The sequence below is a fragment of the Macaca fascicularis genome, chromosome 12, assembly GCF_037993035.2.
Source record: "Macaca fascicularis isolate 582-1 chromosome 12, T2T-MFA8v1.1".
Taxonomy (NCBI): Eukaryota; Metazoa; Chordata; class Mammalia; order Primates; family Cercopithecidae; genus Macaca; species Macaca fascicularis.
In genome coordinates, this window is record NC_088386.1 from 118,126,302 (window position 1) to 118,145,369 (window position 19,068).

General features: G+C 39.9%; 1 protein-coding gene across 2 annotated transcripts in view; it reads right to left on the minus strand.

Annotated features, from left to right (window-relative positions):
* Window positions 1-12,265: 12,265 nt before the first annotated feature.
* PAX3 (paired box 3) overlaps window positions 12,266-19,068 on the minus strand; it is a 101,035-nt gene continuing 94,232 nt past the window's right edge. For both annotated transcript variants that reach the window (XM_005574422.5, XM_005574421.5), the window contains exons 8-9: window positions 14,339-14,585; window positions 12,266-13,829 (exon numbers count right to left, since the gene is read on the minus strand). In XM_005574422.5, the coding sequence (XP_005574479.1) occupies window positions 13,795-13,829; window positions 14,339-14,585 (282 nt within the window). In that variant the 3' untranslated portion in view covers window positions 12,266-13,794. The remainder of the gene's footprint in view (window positions 13,830-14,338; window positions 14,586-19,068) is intronic.

Below are 19,068 nucleotides of genomic sequence, written 5' to 3' on the forward strand. Positions count from 1 at the left end.
GCCTGATGTGGGGTGGAGGGAGAGGGGAGGGATAGCATTAGGAGAAATACCTAATGTAAATGAATGGGTGCAGCACACCAACACGGCACATGTATACATATGTAACAAACCTGCACTTTGTGCACATGTACTCTAGAACTTAAAGTATAATAATAAAAAAAGAAACAAAAAAAATCATTAATCCATCTTGAGTTAATTTTTGTATATGGTGAAAGGTAAGGGTCCAGTTTTATTCTCCTGCCTGCAAGCAACCATCTTAAATGCTCCTCCACCTCCACCCCATCACCACTACCCGCCTAAACCCCTGCTCTCAACTTTAGAGAAAATAGAGGCAGAGGAAATGAACTCCCTCAACTTCAAGCTTTCTTCTTCCACCTGCAAATGTATCTTCATTATTCCCCGCTTCCCTTGTTTAAATAGAAAAGATTTAAAAGGCTCACTTCTTCCTGGATAAAGCCAGTACTTCCATATGTACACTGCATCCTATTCATTTCCTTCCTGCTTTGCAAGGACTTGCTTGCTTCCATCCATTGACCCCCTTTCTTATAACACCTCTGTTAGTTCTCTGGGGCTGCCATAACAAAGGTACCACAAACTGGGTAGTTTATGAAAACAGAAATTTTACTCTTACAGATCTGGAGGCTGGAAGCCTGAAATCAAATGTCTGCAGCATTGATTTCTTCTGGGTGCTCTGGGAGAATCTGCTCCATGCCTCTCTCGCATCCTCTGGTGGTGTCTGACAGTCCTCTCCATCCCTTGCCTTGCAGCTGCTGGCCTTCACTCTCGCCCTCTGTCCTCACATGACATTCTCCCCTCATGTGTCTGTAGCACTTCTCTTTTTATAAAGACACCAGTCATATTGGATTAAGGGCCAATCATACTCCAATATGACCTCATCCTAATTTACATTTTAATTATAGCACATCCACAAAGATCCAATTACCAAGTAAAGTCACATTCACAGGTATCAAGGATTAAGACTTGAACATACCTTTTTTGGGGTTGCAAATTTCAAAACACAAATATTTCCCACGCTATCAACGTATTCCCGTCAGCCCACGAACATGGTTAAAGCTCTCCAATTTTATGAAAATAAATACCCTGTTTCCCGAGCCATCTGTGACTTTTAAACAAGTATCTTTGGCCAGACATCACTTCCTAACTTCAGATTTATTTATCCGGCCACCTATTAGGCAACTCCCCTTGAAGGTCTTAGGGTCACTTCACCACCTATAGGTCATGCACAAAAAGGCGTTACCTTCTCCACGCCTACTCCTCCTCCTGTATTCCGTGTCTTGAGGAGTAGAATCACCGCCAGCCCATTACCCAGGAGAGAATCCTGGAAATTATCCTAGATTCCTCTCTGTCCTAACCTTGCACAAACATCTGTCAACAAGATCTATCAGCAGTTTACCTTTAAATATCTCCCAAATCCCTTCCCCTGCTCCATGGTGCTGCTCTGAGCCCTTTCCATCTTTCCTTAAACTACTGCAATAGCTTCTTAAATTAGAATCCCTGCCTTCAGTCAATTCCTTTCAAACTGTTCTCCACAATGATTTTAGATACCATATCAAAGACAATTGTGTCCTGTAGACCAACAAGCACAATGCTCACTTAGAAGTTTTGACACTTACTCTATGTTTGTTATTTTTGTAAATTACTGTAAGGTTTGGGAGGAAAAAATCCAAGGAGAGTATGAAGGTCTGCCTTTGGGGCAGAAGGACACGAAAAGAGCTAGTCAGATTTCATCTTACCGGGCATCAAAGCTTGCCTGTTGCTTTAGGAGAGTACTTAAACTCTCTGAGCATGAGATGATATCACCATATTGTTGAGTTGCTGTATTTTTGGATAATATATAAAGTTCCTTTCATAATGCTGGAGAGGCCATACTTGTAAAAGCTCAGTAAAACATAACTATTGTTAGAGGCTTTTTTTTTCTTCTTTGAGTTGGAGGCTCGCTCTGTTGCCCAGGCTGGAGGGCAGTGGCGTGATCTAGGCTCACTGCAAGCTCTGCCTCCTGGGTTCACGCCATTCTCCTGCCTCAGCCTCCCGAGTAGCTGTGACTACAGGTGCCCACCACCACGCCTGGCTAATTTTTTGTATTTTTAGTAGAGATGGGATTTCACCGTGTTAGCCAGGATGGTCTCAATCTCCTGAGCTCATGATCCACCCGCCTTGGCCTCCCAAAGTGCTGTGATTACAGGCATGAGTCACCACGCCCAGCCTGCAGTTATTTTTAAATTAACAATCTAAATTGTCAGTCTTCTACTTAGAGCTCTTCAGTGGAATCTTTTCTTCTTTAGAATAAGATACAAATGTGTCAACCTGACACCAGTTGTCTACCTGACAGAATGATGGTGGAAGTGATCTGATGGAGATACTTGGATATCCCTTTATTGTACACTGTAAGCAGAGAATAGATCTGAGCAAAAAGAAGAAATAGAGCATATAAAAAGTCCTATGCTTTAGACAAATCACAAGTGTAACTAGAATTTTAGAAAATTATAGTAGACACATGGAGAAATATAGTAGACACAATACAGCACAAGGCATTGTGTCACTGGGTCCTGGCTACCTTTCCAAGCCCATCTTTCCTTGCTTCTCCATGATCTCACCCAAAGGCAGTTCTCAAAGTATGTTAAGCTCTTGCCATGAAAAACTCACTTCCCTTCAACCCAATCAAGTCAAGCTTCTACTCCTGGATACTTTTCTTTTCACCTTTCAGACCTAAACCAGTGTCCCCCTTCCAAACCTTCCTGGATCACACTACCCAGGTCTGACTCAGGAGACCCTTCTCTTTGTCCAGCCCTCTCCAGGTGAGATATCTACTTACTCACGTCTTCCTGATTCTGCTATGTGCTCCTTGAAGCAAAATAGACCCATTCATGGACAACCCATTATGGGACTCTAAAGGTTTACATTAATTAGAAACCTGAGGTGTTGAAATCCAGGAAGAAGCCATTTACCTTATAGAGCTGAAATCAGTGCATGAACCTGCAAAGCAGTAGACAGGGCTGAGGAATGACTAGCTATCCAGGATAGATGATTAAGTTCTCCAAGTATCTCCATCAGATCACTTCCACCATCATTCTGTCAGGTAGACAACTAGTGTTATATTTATCAACAAGATTCAAATGCAGCTTAGACATCCCTTTCTCCCATCACCATTGCTTCCCTTCACCCCCATCTGCTCTTACACAGTTGAGCTGGAGCTGTCAACACTGTGAGGACTGAGCAACCACAACCAGCAGGCAATCTTTTAAAAACTGGCTCAGTATTATATTCACATTATATTAGAAGAGTAAGCAAAGATCCATAATGCCTTATAAAACTTAGAAAGCCAGTTTCTCTTACGAGCTTAAATAATGTGAGCAGGGGTCTAGAGGTCTAATAGAGGGTAACAGTAAGCAAGTATTTAAGAATTCACTGAGGGCATATTCTAACTGAAACATGGTGTTGTGGAGCGATTACTAAATGGAAAAGTAGGAAGCCTGAATTGTATTCCTGATTCCACCATTATTAGCTGAGTTGGAACTATTAGACAATCATTTGACTTTTCTGTTGCTTAATATTCTTGCTGTAAACTGAGAATCATATTCATGAGCTGCCTTCCTAATGAAGATATTGGGAAGGGCAATGTAATGTATGTGAAAATTCCTTGAAATTCTAAGGTGTTATACAGACCATCACAGATGCATAATACTACTCCTCAAACTCTTTGATATTTACAATTAAATAAAAAGTCTACAAATATAGAAATAGACATGGAGATATTTTCTTACTATCAATGTTCAAGTTGACTTTTTCTTTTTAATATTAAGCTTGAGAGTAAAAACAAAAGAAAAAAGGAAAATAAGTTAGATGAGATAAGAAGCTAAAACAAAATAAAACAACCCCCCCAAAGTACTTGAATTTTGCAAAAGAAAACCAGATTTAAGAAATTTAGTGTTTATTAATATTCCCTTTATTGTACACTGTAAGCAGAGAATAGATCTGAGCAAAAAGAAGAAATGGAGCATATAAAAAGTCATATGCTTTAGACAAATCACACGTGTAACTAGAATTTTAGAAAATTATAGTAGACACATGGAGAAATGAGACAGTTATGTAGTAATTGACATTAGTAATAATTTTTTTTCTAAAAATTTTTTGTGGCCAGGTGCAGTGGCTATGCCTGTAACGCCAGCATTTTGAGAGGCAAGGCAGGTGGATCACTTGAAGTCAGGAGTTCAAGACCAGCCCAGCCAACATGGTAAAACCCCATCTCTACTAAAAATAGAAAAATTAGCCATGCGTGGTGACAGGAGACTGTAGTCCCAGCTACTTGGGAGGCTGACACAGGAGAATCACTTGAACCTGGGAGGCAGAGGTTGCAGTGAGCTGGGATCATGGCACTGCACAATCTGGGAGACAGAGCAAGACTCCTTCTCAAGAAAAAAAAAAAAAGAAAAACACAGGTTTGTGTGTTGTTGTTGTTGTTTAATTTACTGTACTTGAATGATCATGAAAAGGTATACTTAGTATACTCATAGGTATACTTGGCTAAAGACTGGAAGAGAATATACGAAACTGAAAATGTCTCTCATGTTGGTAGAATAACATACTGTTAAGCTTTCTCTAAAATTGGACTCTTGTCTTAATTTTTAATTGGAATGAAATTAAATTGATAGAACTTTTTTTAAGAAAAGAAATGTTACTACTATCAAATATATATCGTAACTTCAGCTGCCAACTAAAGAAGTGTTGCCAAACACAAATTTCTGTAAGTCCTTTTTAAAAAAATACATGCCCTCTGAATTATAATTGCCATATAACTTTGTTCATTCATAAATAGTTCTTGTGATCTTGAAGACTTGACTTTATTAAGTACTCTTATTATTGTCAGTATAATCATATTTACATCACAATTTTCTTGGCAAGTTCTTTATTTCTAATACAAAAGTTAACTAAACTTTAGCTTTTATCATATAATCATACAAACTGTATTTTGAATTCATCCATAGATTAGAGCTTCTTGAATGTAGGAATCGTGATTTGTTTTGTCTATCTCCCAAACACCTGGGATGTAGAGTAAATGCAGTGAATTCTATAACATCCTAAATGCCTTCTGTATTTTTTTCTCCAATTGTAATGGACCATCTCTTTTACGTTATCAGAAATCCATAAAGATTAAAACACACAATTACAGAATTTCAGTATTTAAATCAATTGCAGCTGAAAACAAGTAAATCTGTTATGTTTAAGGTATAAAGAACTATTCATGTGCTGCATAATAATCAAGCATACATGGGAAGCAACAATTTAATTCCATTCAATAAACATGTCAGACAGGTTGATAGTGAACAAAACAAAGTTGGAAATGCAAGAATGACCAAGACACTGTCTTTATCTTCCAAAAACTTAAACTATGGAAGAAATAGACAAATCTAAAGCAGTTATGAAACTGTTCCTATGGCTAACTCTGGTGTTCCAGATCTCCTGGTATGGTGACTTAAAAGGACCATTCTCACTTTCCTTTTGATATCCAGTTTCTTATACTGCAAAGAGCCATACTGATTAATGACAAGAAGTACAGCATTTGACCAGGTTCCTCTCCTCCAAATACTTCTGGGAATTCCTAAGCAAAGAGTGTGTCTTTCCTAAACCTCACTCTGTCATCTCAGTCAACCAGTTGACTTTAAATGGCTGCTGCACACAATGCTGCTTGCCCCCTGGAGATTAGCCTTCCTCCAGCAGTGTCCTCGTACATTGCATCATCTCTCCCCAACTTGGGCATGGATCCTTCCCTGAATTCCTTAGGATGATGGTTAAGGCTGTCTAAGGCTTTTTAAGGGGTTGGGGATAACTGAAAGGGACTGTGTTATAGTTCATTCAGGCTAATAAAACAGACTACCATAAACTGGGTGGCTTATGAACCACAGAAGTTTATTTATCACAGTTCTGGAGGCTGGGAAGTCTCAGATCAAGGCACTGGCAGATTTAGTGTCTAAGGAGAGCCTGCTTCCTGTTTCATAGATGGCACCTTCTCACTGTGTCCTCAGATGGCAGAGAAGAAGTAGCAAACTCTCTTGGGACTCTTATTGACAAGGACACTAATCCCATTCATGACGGCTTCACCTTCCCGACCTCATCTAATCCTAATTATCTTCCGAAGACCCCACCTTATAACACCATTACCCTGAGGATTAGGATTTCAACATAAAAATTTGGGGGCAGGGTGGGGAGGGGACACAAACATTCAGACCATAGCAGACTGCGAAATAGAAAACCCAAGCCTAGGCATAAGCTGCAGACTCTCCCAGATCCTTCTCCGCCTTTCCCTACCTGGCTCTCTCTCTCTCTCTGCAGGGGATTGGTGTATGGAGCACAAGCTTGACTCCTGTGCCCTCTGGTTCTAACTGGGTTCAGTCCATGGGAGCCCCAGCAGGAGTTGGGAGATGAGAAGAAAATTAGACCAGGACATTTGTCCCCTGGATCCCTCCCTTTGACGTTTCCTCTGGATGTCTGCATCGTTCTTCAGAGGTCAGTGTCAGAACCACTTGTTCTACACAGCTCTTTATTTCCAGGTTTCAGTAAGCTCACCCACCCCACTCCATAGCTGCCCAACTATCCTCAGGTTTCTACATCATCCTTTGTGATTTCCCTCCACCACTTCATTTGTAAATAGTCTCTTATTAAAAATCCTTCTCTAAATTTCCAATTCAAGTATAGTGGCTGTTTTCTGTTGGGAACCTGACTCAGCCATGATTGCCTGAGAGGACAGCAGCTCTCCCAGACCCACATTCTTCTACTGGGGCCCTCAGCCTGCCCCCTTTGTTTCTGGGGGTAGTTTCCTTCCCTTGAGTAGGCCTCTACTCTTCCAAGACAGAAAGCAGGAGTTGGTTCCCTACAACTAGGTATAATCTGCAAACATAAAACTCTACCTACAAATTGAGCTTTTGACATGCTTGTACAAAGCTGCTTAGCTTCTCGTCATCTCTATATGCATCTACGTGTAGTCTACCCTCCATCTCAGAGTCAGATGTTTGCTTTTCCTTTACACAACCAAGAGACCCACTAGTGTGCTTACAAAGGGGAAAAGGGTAAAGCTTGCCCCAAAGAAGAATTTAAACTTGGAGCTCAAGTAGAAGAGAGAAAGCAACAGCTTTTCTCATTTTGACCCATCAAAGTTGAGCAAAGAGATCTTGGGGCCTGTCCTTGGCAAAGTACCCAGTTAAGTAAGAATGGATCATCCCAGCAAGCCTGGAACAATCTATAGAAGTATTGAGGAGCATTGCAGCTTCCCAGGCAAATGCCAGGGACAAGCATGGAGCAGCTTCCAGACCTCCAACAAAGAGTCGTCCATCTATAAAAATGCAGCTGGGCCACTAAGAGTGAGCATTACCCCCCTACCAAACTTTGGAGGATCAGCTTAGGAAGAGGATAATGATAGTAGACATATGTTCCTTCACCCATGAGTTTCTTTCTTTCTCTTTCTTTTTCTTTCTTTCTTTCTCTCTCTCTTTCTTTCTTTCTCTCTCTCTTTCTTTCTTTCTTTCTTTCTTTTTCTCTCTTTCTCTTTCTTTCCTTCCTTCCTTCCTTCCTTCCTTCCTTTCCTCCTTTCTTTTCTTTTTTTTCGAGATGGATTTTCACAGTGTCACCCAGGCTGGAGTGCAGTGGCATGATCTCGGCTCATTGCAACTTCTGCCTCCTGGGTTCAAGCAATTCTCGTGCCTCAGCCTCCCAAGTAGTTGGGATTACAGTGCCCACCACCACTGCCAGCCGATTTTTGTACTTTTTTAGTAGAAACAAGGTTTCACTATGTTGGCCAGGCTGGTCTTGAATTCCTTACCTCAAGTGATCTGCCTGCCTCAGCCTCCCAAAGTGCTGGGATTACAGGCTCACCTATGAGTTTCTTAACTGGCCCTTGAGATTGAGACTCTCTGAATCTGTTTTTAGGAAAGAAAGAATTGCCCCACTGTACCTCATCTCAGACCTTCTGGACCCTATCAACTAGGGTTTCCCAGAAGGCTCTGCCTGCGGACCCTTCTGACTAGAGAATCGGTGGGGGGCAGCCCCTGTCTGATCTCCTGGCTCCTTTAATTTGATAATCTAACAGGTGGCATCATGTAAAAATGAACTGGCATGCCCTTTGCCACTGTATCTAACCAATACATTTCCACTTATCCTTAGAGATTCAGCCCCAGGGTCACTTCCTCTGAAAAGTGCTCCAACGTCAGGCAGAGTCATACCCTCTCTTTGGTTCTTATACTAACTTTTGCTTACATGTTATTTGTGTTCCAACTCTTTCCTGAGTTATCCAGCTCATTCCTCTGTCCTGGGGTCTTTCAACAACAGAAACTGTGTTTTACTCACCATTATAGTCCCGCTGTTCCTACTTGCACAATAGGAGCTTGGTTAGTATCCAATGCATTAAGCAATTAATTAGGAAATAACAATCACTGCCCATCTCCCTCAACTCTGCAAGCAGTGAAGAGTCGGGATTGTGGGGATTGTTTTTGAGACTCGGCAGCTCTATGTATGTTCAGCGGCATGGAATGGGGGATGCCAGACAAGCAGAATGGAAAGGCAATTAGGCTTTCAGCTCCGTGCTTTACACTCTCCCAAATGCCACAGGATCACGTGAGCCTGGGGAATAAGATGTCGCCACACCTCTTGGGGAAGAGCTCAAGCATTCCTCATTTTTGCATGGTGGGGCTTTGTAGGCCTCCAGCTGGGAAAATGATGGGATCATAACACAATATCAACCAACTTGGCATGACTCATCCTCCTAATTCCACCCGTCTTCCTCATGCACCACGGCCGGAACTCCTGCCTTTCTGTATCTCACCGTCTGGCTTGAGAGCGGGTAGTCAGGTTTGTCGGGAGATAAGGCTAAGCTGTGTCCATACTTCCTGTCTCAGGTGGGCTGTGGTGAACAGCCCTGACCACTGCTTCAAGCCCCAGAAAAGTTATCTAATCAGGTGTGGCCACGGTTGCAATGCAGCCAGAGGCCTCTCCCAGAGCTCCTGCTTTGTCAACTTTCCTGGCATTTGTCTTCGTGGATTCTAAGTTCAGTGATCTGAATGTTCTCTCTTTTTCTCCTCTCTCTCTCTCTCTTTCTCTCTCTTTGTTTTTAATGTGCAGATTACTGAACAGCCAGGGCTAATAGCTACTTTTCTAAGCAATAAAGCAACTGGCTATTTCCCTTTTCTGTTCTAATCCTTCCAGTGGTGAATCCCACAAATCACCACCTTGTATCCTCTGCTACAGTCAAAATCATCAGAAATATGGCTTTTGAGTGACTTGTTAGGCCAACTGCCTCTCACTCCTTTCCTAAGACTTCGTGCCAATCTAACCTTGGGGCAATCTGTGTACCTCTGGTCATACAATTATCTCCCTGCTCAGAAGATCATGTAGGGACAGTATAAGAAAATCGCTTTTCATCTATTTATTTATCCATTTATTCAACAGGCATGTTCTGAGTACCTGTAATGGGTCAGACATGGTGCTAGGCACGTGGGACGCCATGGTCAGCAATTTCAAAGCGGGGTCTATGGAAAAAGGAGAACTAGCTCATATCACTGGCATCTGGTGAGAAGTCCTGTACCCAGCTTTGTTTTCTTCCTTTTCTCTCATGCATCATCTATCACTGACTTAAAGCTCCGTGAGTACTTATCTGAGGCTGAGGCTGGCCATGTGGAACTTTTTGCACAAATACTGCCAGTCACCACTTACTGTGCCCACCATGTTTGACATCAGCTTTCCTTATCCGTGAATGACTTAACACCAAGACTTATTCCATCAGAATGGTTGAGGCTCAGGTAAATAGATTTCCTTCTTACAGATACTTTGGATCTGGTCCTGTGTATTAATTTTAACTCTTAATTATGTAGTTTTCAGATAGAGTCTTCCATGCCATATTCAGATAAAAGGCATTAATGAATCCATCTCCTTCTCCATTTAAGACTTCCTAAACTTATAGCCATGAACCAGTGGCTGGCTCTATACGCCAGCACTAATGAAGATCCCTTCTAACCTAGGATGTTTCCCAAGCATCCAAGTGTATATGAAAATACATTTCCAGACTGGGCTAAATCAAAGGCATAAAACAATATGCTTGCTTCTGTCATAGATGTGAAATGTATGATATCTATTCCTAGAAAAATTGCTGCCAAGGAATGGCTCAGCAGCTGACAATGTTACATCCACAATTTAATATTTGAGTTTTAGTTTTCAGCTTTTACTTTTAATTTTTCAGATGAAATTAAATAACTCCATGGACAAGGGGGAACCCCCCACATAAAATCAGGTTCAAGTTCTGTTGAATGTCAAAAGGTCAAAGTTCTTAAGGCTACTTGTCCCAGCAAATGAGGGTAGGAACTCTGACTGAAAGAAATCACATGGCATTTCTCCAGAGATTTATTAGATATTTTAAGAGTCTGGAGAAAAAAGATTTACAGGGACTTTCAACACGAGAAGTAATAGCAGAGAAATAGATTTCAAAGACATGCAGAAACAAGAAAAGGACACAAAGAAATATATCAAAATAAGATATAAGCCATTCATGGCAAGTTCTGGTATCAGGAGACAGAAAGGAAAACCGATCATGTAAAATGAGTTTCTCTTGTGTAATCTGAATCCCAGCAGCATTCCTCTCATGTATTGGGAGTGAATGATTTTTTAAAATGCCTGTTTGCAACTTGAGTTTGGCATGAGGTGAGACTGATATAATTAAGTGGGTATTGCAAGCAGCATTTGGAGAGGCAAATAAAACAAACAGGTTCTGCCACATGGTTGCATAGAAGCCAAAGTCTTTTTTTTTTTTTTTTTTTTTTTCCTTTTCTGGCTATATGTAATGTTGGCCCAGCTTCTTAACAGCTTTGGCCTCAGTGCATTTATCTATAAATTGGGGTTAATAATGCCTACCTTATGCGACATTGTGAGGATTAAACAAGACAACGAAAGTAAGTGTGCTGTAAAGATTATCTTCCTTTCCTCTTAAATTATTTTTGGAATAATTGTCAGAAGAAGAGCAACACATTTGATCAGAAAGATGAGTGTGTGAACTAAAAAAACCTAAACCATTTTACAACTTTGGAAAATGTTACCTACTGCATTTCAAGTTTTTGATATTGTTAAACTATGAACTCACATGTGTTCAATCAGCTGACCAGTGGAACTTTCCTGTGCTGTGGAATGTTCCACAGCAATGATCCCCAGTATGGCAGCTTCTGGCCCCATGTGGCTATTGCACACTTGAAATGTGGCTAGTGCAACTTAAGAACTAATTTTGTCATTTTATGTACTTCGGTTTGCTTTAAATTTAAATAGGGATACATGGCTAGTAGCTTCTAATTGGACAGCACCCTTTTAGATCTTCCTGACTGTAAGGTTTTCTCACACCAGTCTTGAGGAAGCAGAAGAGCATGAGTTTAAACACCTTGGGCACCGAGATTGCACTAGGTTCAAATCCTAGCTCTGCCACTGAGTGATTCATGTAAGTTCCTTAAGCCTCAGTTTTTTCATCTGTAGAAAAGAAATGGTAATGACATCACTTGCTGCATGTGACATGTGAAGAGTAGTAAATAAGTTAATACAAGTAAGAGCTTCAAAAGGTATTATGATTATTCCTTCTACAATAACAGTCCTCACACTTTATTGAAACTGTGCATTTATTCCTCTGCCTTCTCCACTAGGCTACAAGCACTGCTATAACACAAGTGCCAATCACCATGCCTAGCACATTTGGACTCTCATTAAATACTTTCAGGAAGAAGGGAGGGAGGGAGAGAAGAAAGGATCAGGAGAAGGAGGGAAGGAGAAGGAAGAAAGGAAGAATGAATGAAGTAGGCAGTAATATCTTTCATATAGAATAAAGTAGGCTGCTAAAATAAAATAAATAAAATATGAGAGTTTTAATTACAAATTTCAGTGGAGATGACTTAGAGATGAAGATGGAGCCTGGTACTCCAGGGAAAACATATATCTAAGTGACAGGTAAGGGACTGGATAACTCTGAGAGAACCAAAGGAAGATGCAGGAAGCTAAACTGAAGGGTTTTTCTAGATGCTACACTGATAAAAACATAAACTTCAATCCTTAAAAGTGTGTTCAACAAGCTTCTTCAAGAGAGTACAACTGTGGGTTGTGTAACCTTATTTGTCTACAGTATATTCTCATAGAAAGGTTCCACTAGAAGTGAAGTACATGTATATTGGGCTCCCCATTGCCAAGTTTTCATTTATACTACATTCACCAGTTCCCCCAAAAAAGCAGTAGTGGGCAAGTTTTCATAACTGTTTATTCATTATAAATAGTAAATATTTACTGCACTTTTTACATGAAAGACATTTTTACAACACATTGTTGTTGGTTGAGGCTGCAACACAAAGATAGTACTTCTCTTGTTCCATCACCCTCTAAGACCAATGCATGAACTAAACTCGGTACTATGTCTAGTCTCACTAACTCGCTACGTCATAGTTCTTAACTCTAAAAGGAATGTATTTGTGCCTACCTCATTCATGGTTCCAAGAATAGAAAGAAATAAATAACACTGCCTTTCACCTTCTTGTTCCTCTCAACAATTCAAAAAACAAATTTATTGACATTCTAAAATGTCGCCACACAAACGTATGTAAACCTCAGTTCCTATAATCTTTTAATATTGGATATCAATGTATAATTTAAAAGTACATGAGAGCCATATGAACATTTCTGTTCTTGCCCTGCCTTTCATAGAAAAGAGAAGAATGTAAACGTAATCAGTTTAAAAGCATAATTATCTGATCTGATCTCTAATCAAAGGAGCAACACGGGTGTTGGTTGTCCAGCAAATGGCAAACATCACTGCATTCTATAACTATGAATTATGGGCTGTGAAAATAAAAGCACCTGCAAAAATATAGTTCTGATTTTGTTTATATCGCCTTGGGCATTGCCAAAGCATCCATGAGGTACACAGTATTGCACACTGATAAGCAGATATGTGAATGCATGTCACTTTCTCTCCACCATGCCCTTCCTCCAACCCAGGTGGGCTACCAAATAAATGTGAACTGGAAAAACGTCACACACCTCTCCCCACACCAGAAAAGGAAACAAGTCCTTCTTCCTGGTAGCCCATATCCTGTTAGCAAGACGTATCCGGGACATTTATTGACAACTAGATTACAAATGAGGATACAGTAACAAATAATTTATTTAGGAGGTCCTTTACAGCTAGTCTAGCTTCCTAAAAAATGGTGGCATTTATTTTTACATCAATTTCCAGTGTGTAAGAGTCAAGGATTCCTCCATTCTTGCTTCATGAAGTGAGCAGTTTTAAAGTTGTACAAGTATCAGCATCGAACATCAACATGTTATACTTTAGAGTATTCTATCATATTTTAAAATAGCCTGCTTGCCCAAACCAGTCCAGGTAAATCTCAATACACACACACACACACACACACACACACACACGTGCACGCACACAAGCAAATGGAATGTTCTAGCTCCTCGATGATCAGCACTAAAGAACTGGGATATTTTGATATGTAACCATGTGAAACCATTGCCTTAAAATGTTGCATTTGTTCTTTATTGCTCCAGGTCTTCTTCTTCTCCACCACTTTTGTCAAACATGTTCAAAAAATTTGAAACCAACTATTGGAGGAAGAAAATCAATCGCTCTCCTTTGTCTCCTATTGGGACCTCCCCGCCCCAAACAAAAGGGTAATTTTTTTTTGTTTGTTTTCTGAGCAGATTCTTCATGTCTAGGCTGCGAAGACCAGAAACAGGGCCAGTTTTAGCTCCAAGTGGACAGTTCACTTATGCGATATCTGGCTTGAGATAATGAAAGGCACCTGTAAGGAAACACACGCAGCTTCTTAGGTCATGCTGGGACAATTCACAGTCAGGGGCAAGATCAGCTACAGGCTGACAATGTCATATTTAATACCGTGGTATCAAAGGCTTGAGACTAATATTTTTATTCCTGAGACAAGTTTGACACAACTCTGTGTCCCTGGGATTATCCCCCATATGATCCTGGAGCTGACCTCATTAAGAACATGTGTTTCTAATGTCAGGGATTATTTCATTTTGGCCAACCCTTGTGTTTTACCTAGTGGCAATCAGGTTTCACGTCTCAACAATTAATAATCGCAAGATGTTGTTGACATCGGTTAAGAAAATAATTACACAAGGAAGCCCTTGCTGGAACAGTCAGCTGGTTTTGCAAAAAAAAAAAAAAAAAAAAAAATCAATACCGGCATGTGAGGCTTAATCATGCCTCTAATTGACCTTTCTTAAGTAAGAGTTGAGTTTATCTCCCTTCCAGGAGTAATTGCCCCCTAAAAAGTCCAAGGCTTACTTTGTCCATATTGCCCATATTGGTAGCCTGTGACAGGGTCCATACTGTAGCCTGTGGTGCTATAGGTGGGTGGACAGTAGGACTGAGATGTTGGCAGACTGTCCAAGCTCTTCATATGGTCTAGTCTCTGACTGCAGCTGGCCGACACCGTGGTGGTAGGTTCCAGACCCCCGGTGAGAGGGGAGAGCGCGTAATCAGTCTGGGGCTGATGAGGTACCCCACCGTGGTTGGTCAGGAGTCCCATTACCTAAAAAAACAGCCAGATTGGGAAGAAGTTAAAATGCAGAGAGAACCAGATTGCAGCCTACAGCTGAAAGAATAACTTGACGGTTCAGTTTTTATTTCTTTGGAAATCTGTTAAAGAGCTGTCCTGGAGACTATGACCCCAATTCTAAGTGGCAGAGATATTACATCATGCCCGACGATAACATCTGACTGCAGTTTCAGAAGAAGGAAAGGGGGAGGGAGAAGAAGGGAGAAGAGGGGGGAAAGGAAAAGAAGGAAGGAGAAGAGGAAAGCGAGAAATTACACCATGTCTCCAGTGATAAAATCAGACTGGAATTTCAAAGAAGAGGAAAAAAAGGATGAAAAGAGGGAGAAATTATATCTGTTCATACAGAAAAATGTCTATTCATACATTATATCTGGAAGTTTCACATGTGGTTTTTAAACAGTCATTTGCTTATATTTTTAAAAGATAAATGAATCCAAATCAAGTTATTTTTCATGTACTTTGAGATCTCTGTGCCTTTTTTTTTTTAAATAGTGTTCCCTCTCAAGAAAGCCCCTTTCCTTATCTTGGCCATCCTCTGGTAATTAGAAATATTTACTCCCCTTCTGATGGTCCCTGGTACTTTACTTACCCCTTCCACTGTATATTCATTAGTTCAGTCACCTGCTTTGACTGGTGAGAGTTTTGAGAGGAGCAACCTACTCATCTTTATATCCCAGCACCTAAAGCAGTGAGTGCTTGACACATATTAAGTGCCGGATGAATGAAATGTAAATGATTCTCCAAGTAAAAGCCTCCATTACCTACTATTTTATTTCTTCCCTAAACTACCATTTCATAGATATATAGTGTTAAAAGGAAAGACAAGCCTGAAATGCAAACATGTTCTTAAAACGTTCAGTTTTGTAAATAACCTGGAGAGTAAGACAACTTGAGGGAAAAAAATATCCTGTGAAAGAACAACTTTCAGATCAACCTGGTGAAGTGTTTCACAAACTCAAGATCCCTGACCCTTACAGCACCTCATGGTGAAAGTAAGTGGATAATTAATTTTGCAGCTGGAAAACTGCCACACGAGAGGGGAAGTGATTTTTCTAAACTGTGTACCCTTCTGTGGCAGGGTTCAAAAGCAATTGCAAAAGAAATCTAACACCAGGTGAAGAGCCCCCCAAGACACATCTACTTACAAAGTATTTAAATGCAGTATCCAACAATTCCACAACATTTCCACAACAGTTGTGTCTTATTTTTGGAAGTCTGAAGCCTATAGAGATTAAAGTGTGCAACTAAGAGAAAGAGGAGAGGGCAGAAATGACAACCAAGCCCTTATTATAAGCCTTCGTGCTAACTGCAAAATAGCTCTCATAATTCAGGCAATAGAACCCTGGATCTAGGAGGAGTTCCAGCAAGGCAGGAATCTGAGAGGCAGGTCGGGCACGGGGCAGGTCTAGTTTTGCTTCCCAGAAAGCATCTCAAGTCAGATTCCAAAAGCAAGGATCCCATAATTGCCTTTGGGAAGGGTTTGCATAATCCTTATGATTAAGCCAAATCTTCTTGAACTACAGCTCTGAGCTGATCCATCTTCAGTTAGCCCCCAACAGACAGAGAAAAAGAGATCCACCTTCTGTGGGTTATCAGTTATCCACTCTTCCTCCATTTGAACAGATCATTTGGATGGATGTCCCTGCCTTCCCCAGAAATCCTGTTTTTCATTTTGCTGTCTCTCTTTCATTTGAGTTATTGTCTATGCACGCACATGGGAAGGTGGGCCCGTGTGGGCAAAGCAACACAGCAATGCCCACATTTTGAAAGACATCCCAGGAATGTAAAATTTTTTGAGCTATGTGGTAAAACATCTGTTTTTTACAATTTTTTAAAATGTTATATTCTTTAAAACAAACAAACAAACAAAACATCATTTGTGGCAGAGTTTAGTTTTGTTTTAATGGGGATTTGGAGAAAGTGAAAGTCAAAAAATAAAGTAAGCATCAACAGGACTGACAATTCCAGGAAGATGGAAAATCACTAGAATGTAGGCTCTTTTAGGGCCCTACCCAGCATGGTTTATAGCAAGTTAATTTCTTCATTTCTCTATTTTAAAAAACTTGAACATAACTAAGAATGGATTTAAATTAGTTCCTGGATATGTTTTCCATCTACATGGGTTCTTTTTGCGTTTCTTTGAGCTTTACAGATGATTTCACAGGGTATACCTGGAAAATTCATGAATTTCAGTTGATACACTAATTTATTAATTATGAAATTTCAGCCCAAATTAGACATCTCTTTTAGAAGGAAAGATTCTTTAAGTTAGAGGTTGTTTGGTGCTGGTCACACTCTTTTCACATCAGGAGCACATTTTTGTGTGAGATCCTGATGGGTGAGATTGGACATGAACATAAAAACATTTTAAAATGTGATTTTTTTAATGAAAGGGAATACATCGCACAGGCTAAATATTTTACCAGGAATAAGTTGTGTTAAGGAAAATTCAAAAACTTAGAAAAAGCAATTTGGTAACTATATTAGTCCAGAGAGGAAAGATATCCAGTGGCACTAAATAAAAGGAAAATAAACTTTAAATTAATAGTGTCCTTCATGAAGACACTTACTTGAAATTCAGTCAATGGTATGTCGCTTTAAGGGAGAAATGGAATGCTCTATCTACAGTTATATTTGATGAGCTCAGAGCAGAATTTTATTCAAAACATGCACACTTTCCCATGAGCTATATGTACATTTTTGTGATAAACTTTTTTAAAAATCCCCTGCCATACATTTTTTGTTTGCATAACTTTGAAGGCAGCAATAAGCAATTACAGGGGACAGGCGGACCCAAGAAGGTCCTAAAAGAGAAGAAACAAGTCCTTCCTATAAGCAAAAATCAGCTTATGATGTTGTTCATGAAGCAGTTTTTGGCAGTCACTGCATTAGAAAATTCCTTAGGACAGGATTTAACTCTAAGACCTTGAAGTCTATCTATTGAAGGATGGAGAAGGTACCCTGTCTGCAGGGCCATATTAGGGCAATAGAAAGATAGTTCCTCAAAGATTCTAGGGCTGAGTAGCTTTAAGACATCCTGAAACATGACTCAAATAGGAAGGACACCTGCAGAGTCTTCCTGTGTGTCACTATTGTCACACACAGGAAGCTAGTGAGGGCGTCTCCTTTAGCCACAGCACTCAGCACAGCAAACCAATACTTGCAGGGGCTGATGTGAGGGCACAGAGGGGACCAGAGACCAGTTATCTTTTGTTCCTTTGACTTCCCTGATAGAGCCCCTAAGACAGACATTCACAAGTTCTTATTTCCACTGTGATGGTCACATATGATTATCATAATCTCAAGAATCTTATAAGGATGGGGAATACTGCACTAACATTTTCCTACATTTGGCCTGAAACTGAGATTAATAAATAACTATAATGTGATTTATTTCAATATTTCACACTGAGAAAACTTGAGAAATATACACCATTTTACAAACCTACTGTTTTACATTTTTTAAAATTATGTGTTGGCAGGGGAAGTGAGGACATCAATAGAAAATGCATTACTCTCCCCTCACATAATGTAAAACCTCAAATCTCTGTAGAAGGTTCCGTTACACTTTCATGTATGTTTCTTTAAAAGCTACTTTGTGTTTCACGTGGTTCAAGGGAAGCTATGGAAATCTCTTTCTGTGCACAAACAAGTTGGTAAATGAACTTCTTAGAACTTATCCAATATGGTTATGGAATGCCTTCCAGTCACATTTTCTTTTTAAGAGTAATGTCAGAATTTCTTTTATGCATGCTTTTCCTACAAATTCCTTCGAATTTGTAATTCAAAGCCTAAAATAAAACCTTCATTTGTTGTAAAGTGGATTTTTTTGCCCTCCCCTTAAACCATTAGTAAGCTATTTCTACTACAGGGCTGGCATTTTGTACCTGATTTTTTTGTTGTTGTTTTAATTTGGGGTATTAGAGAAGCTTGATTGCCTAGTTTTGACAAACAATTTCAAAGAAAAAGAAACAAATTCAAGGCTACTCAGTTCTGTCTCCTGAACACTGATCACACTCATTGAATGCCAGGTAAATCCAGGAGATGCAATGACCAGAAAGAGTTTTTCTTTAATAAAGATCTCTGTTCTGTCTCGCCAGAAAAGGAAGTAAGGAGAACTCTTTCTTTTTACTTTTAGTTGTGAACCATCTAAAAACAAAATCTATTAAGCAGATTTCTACATTGTTACCTCCAAAATGTGTCCCACATACTGTTCCTAAACTGTTTTCTGAACAGCCTTTAAAAACAAATTCAAAGCTTCCGAATTTATGTCCACATTTCTTCTACCAGCTCCTCCATCTTTTGCATTATTAGAGAGACATTTTGTGAAGATCTCTTTAAACTCATTCTCAAGTTTCAGAATTCCAAATAGGTTGTTTATATCTTGATTGGAAGATTATATGGTTCAGGAAAAACTTAAGTCTTTACAATTGCTCCATGCCATATTTCTCTTGAA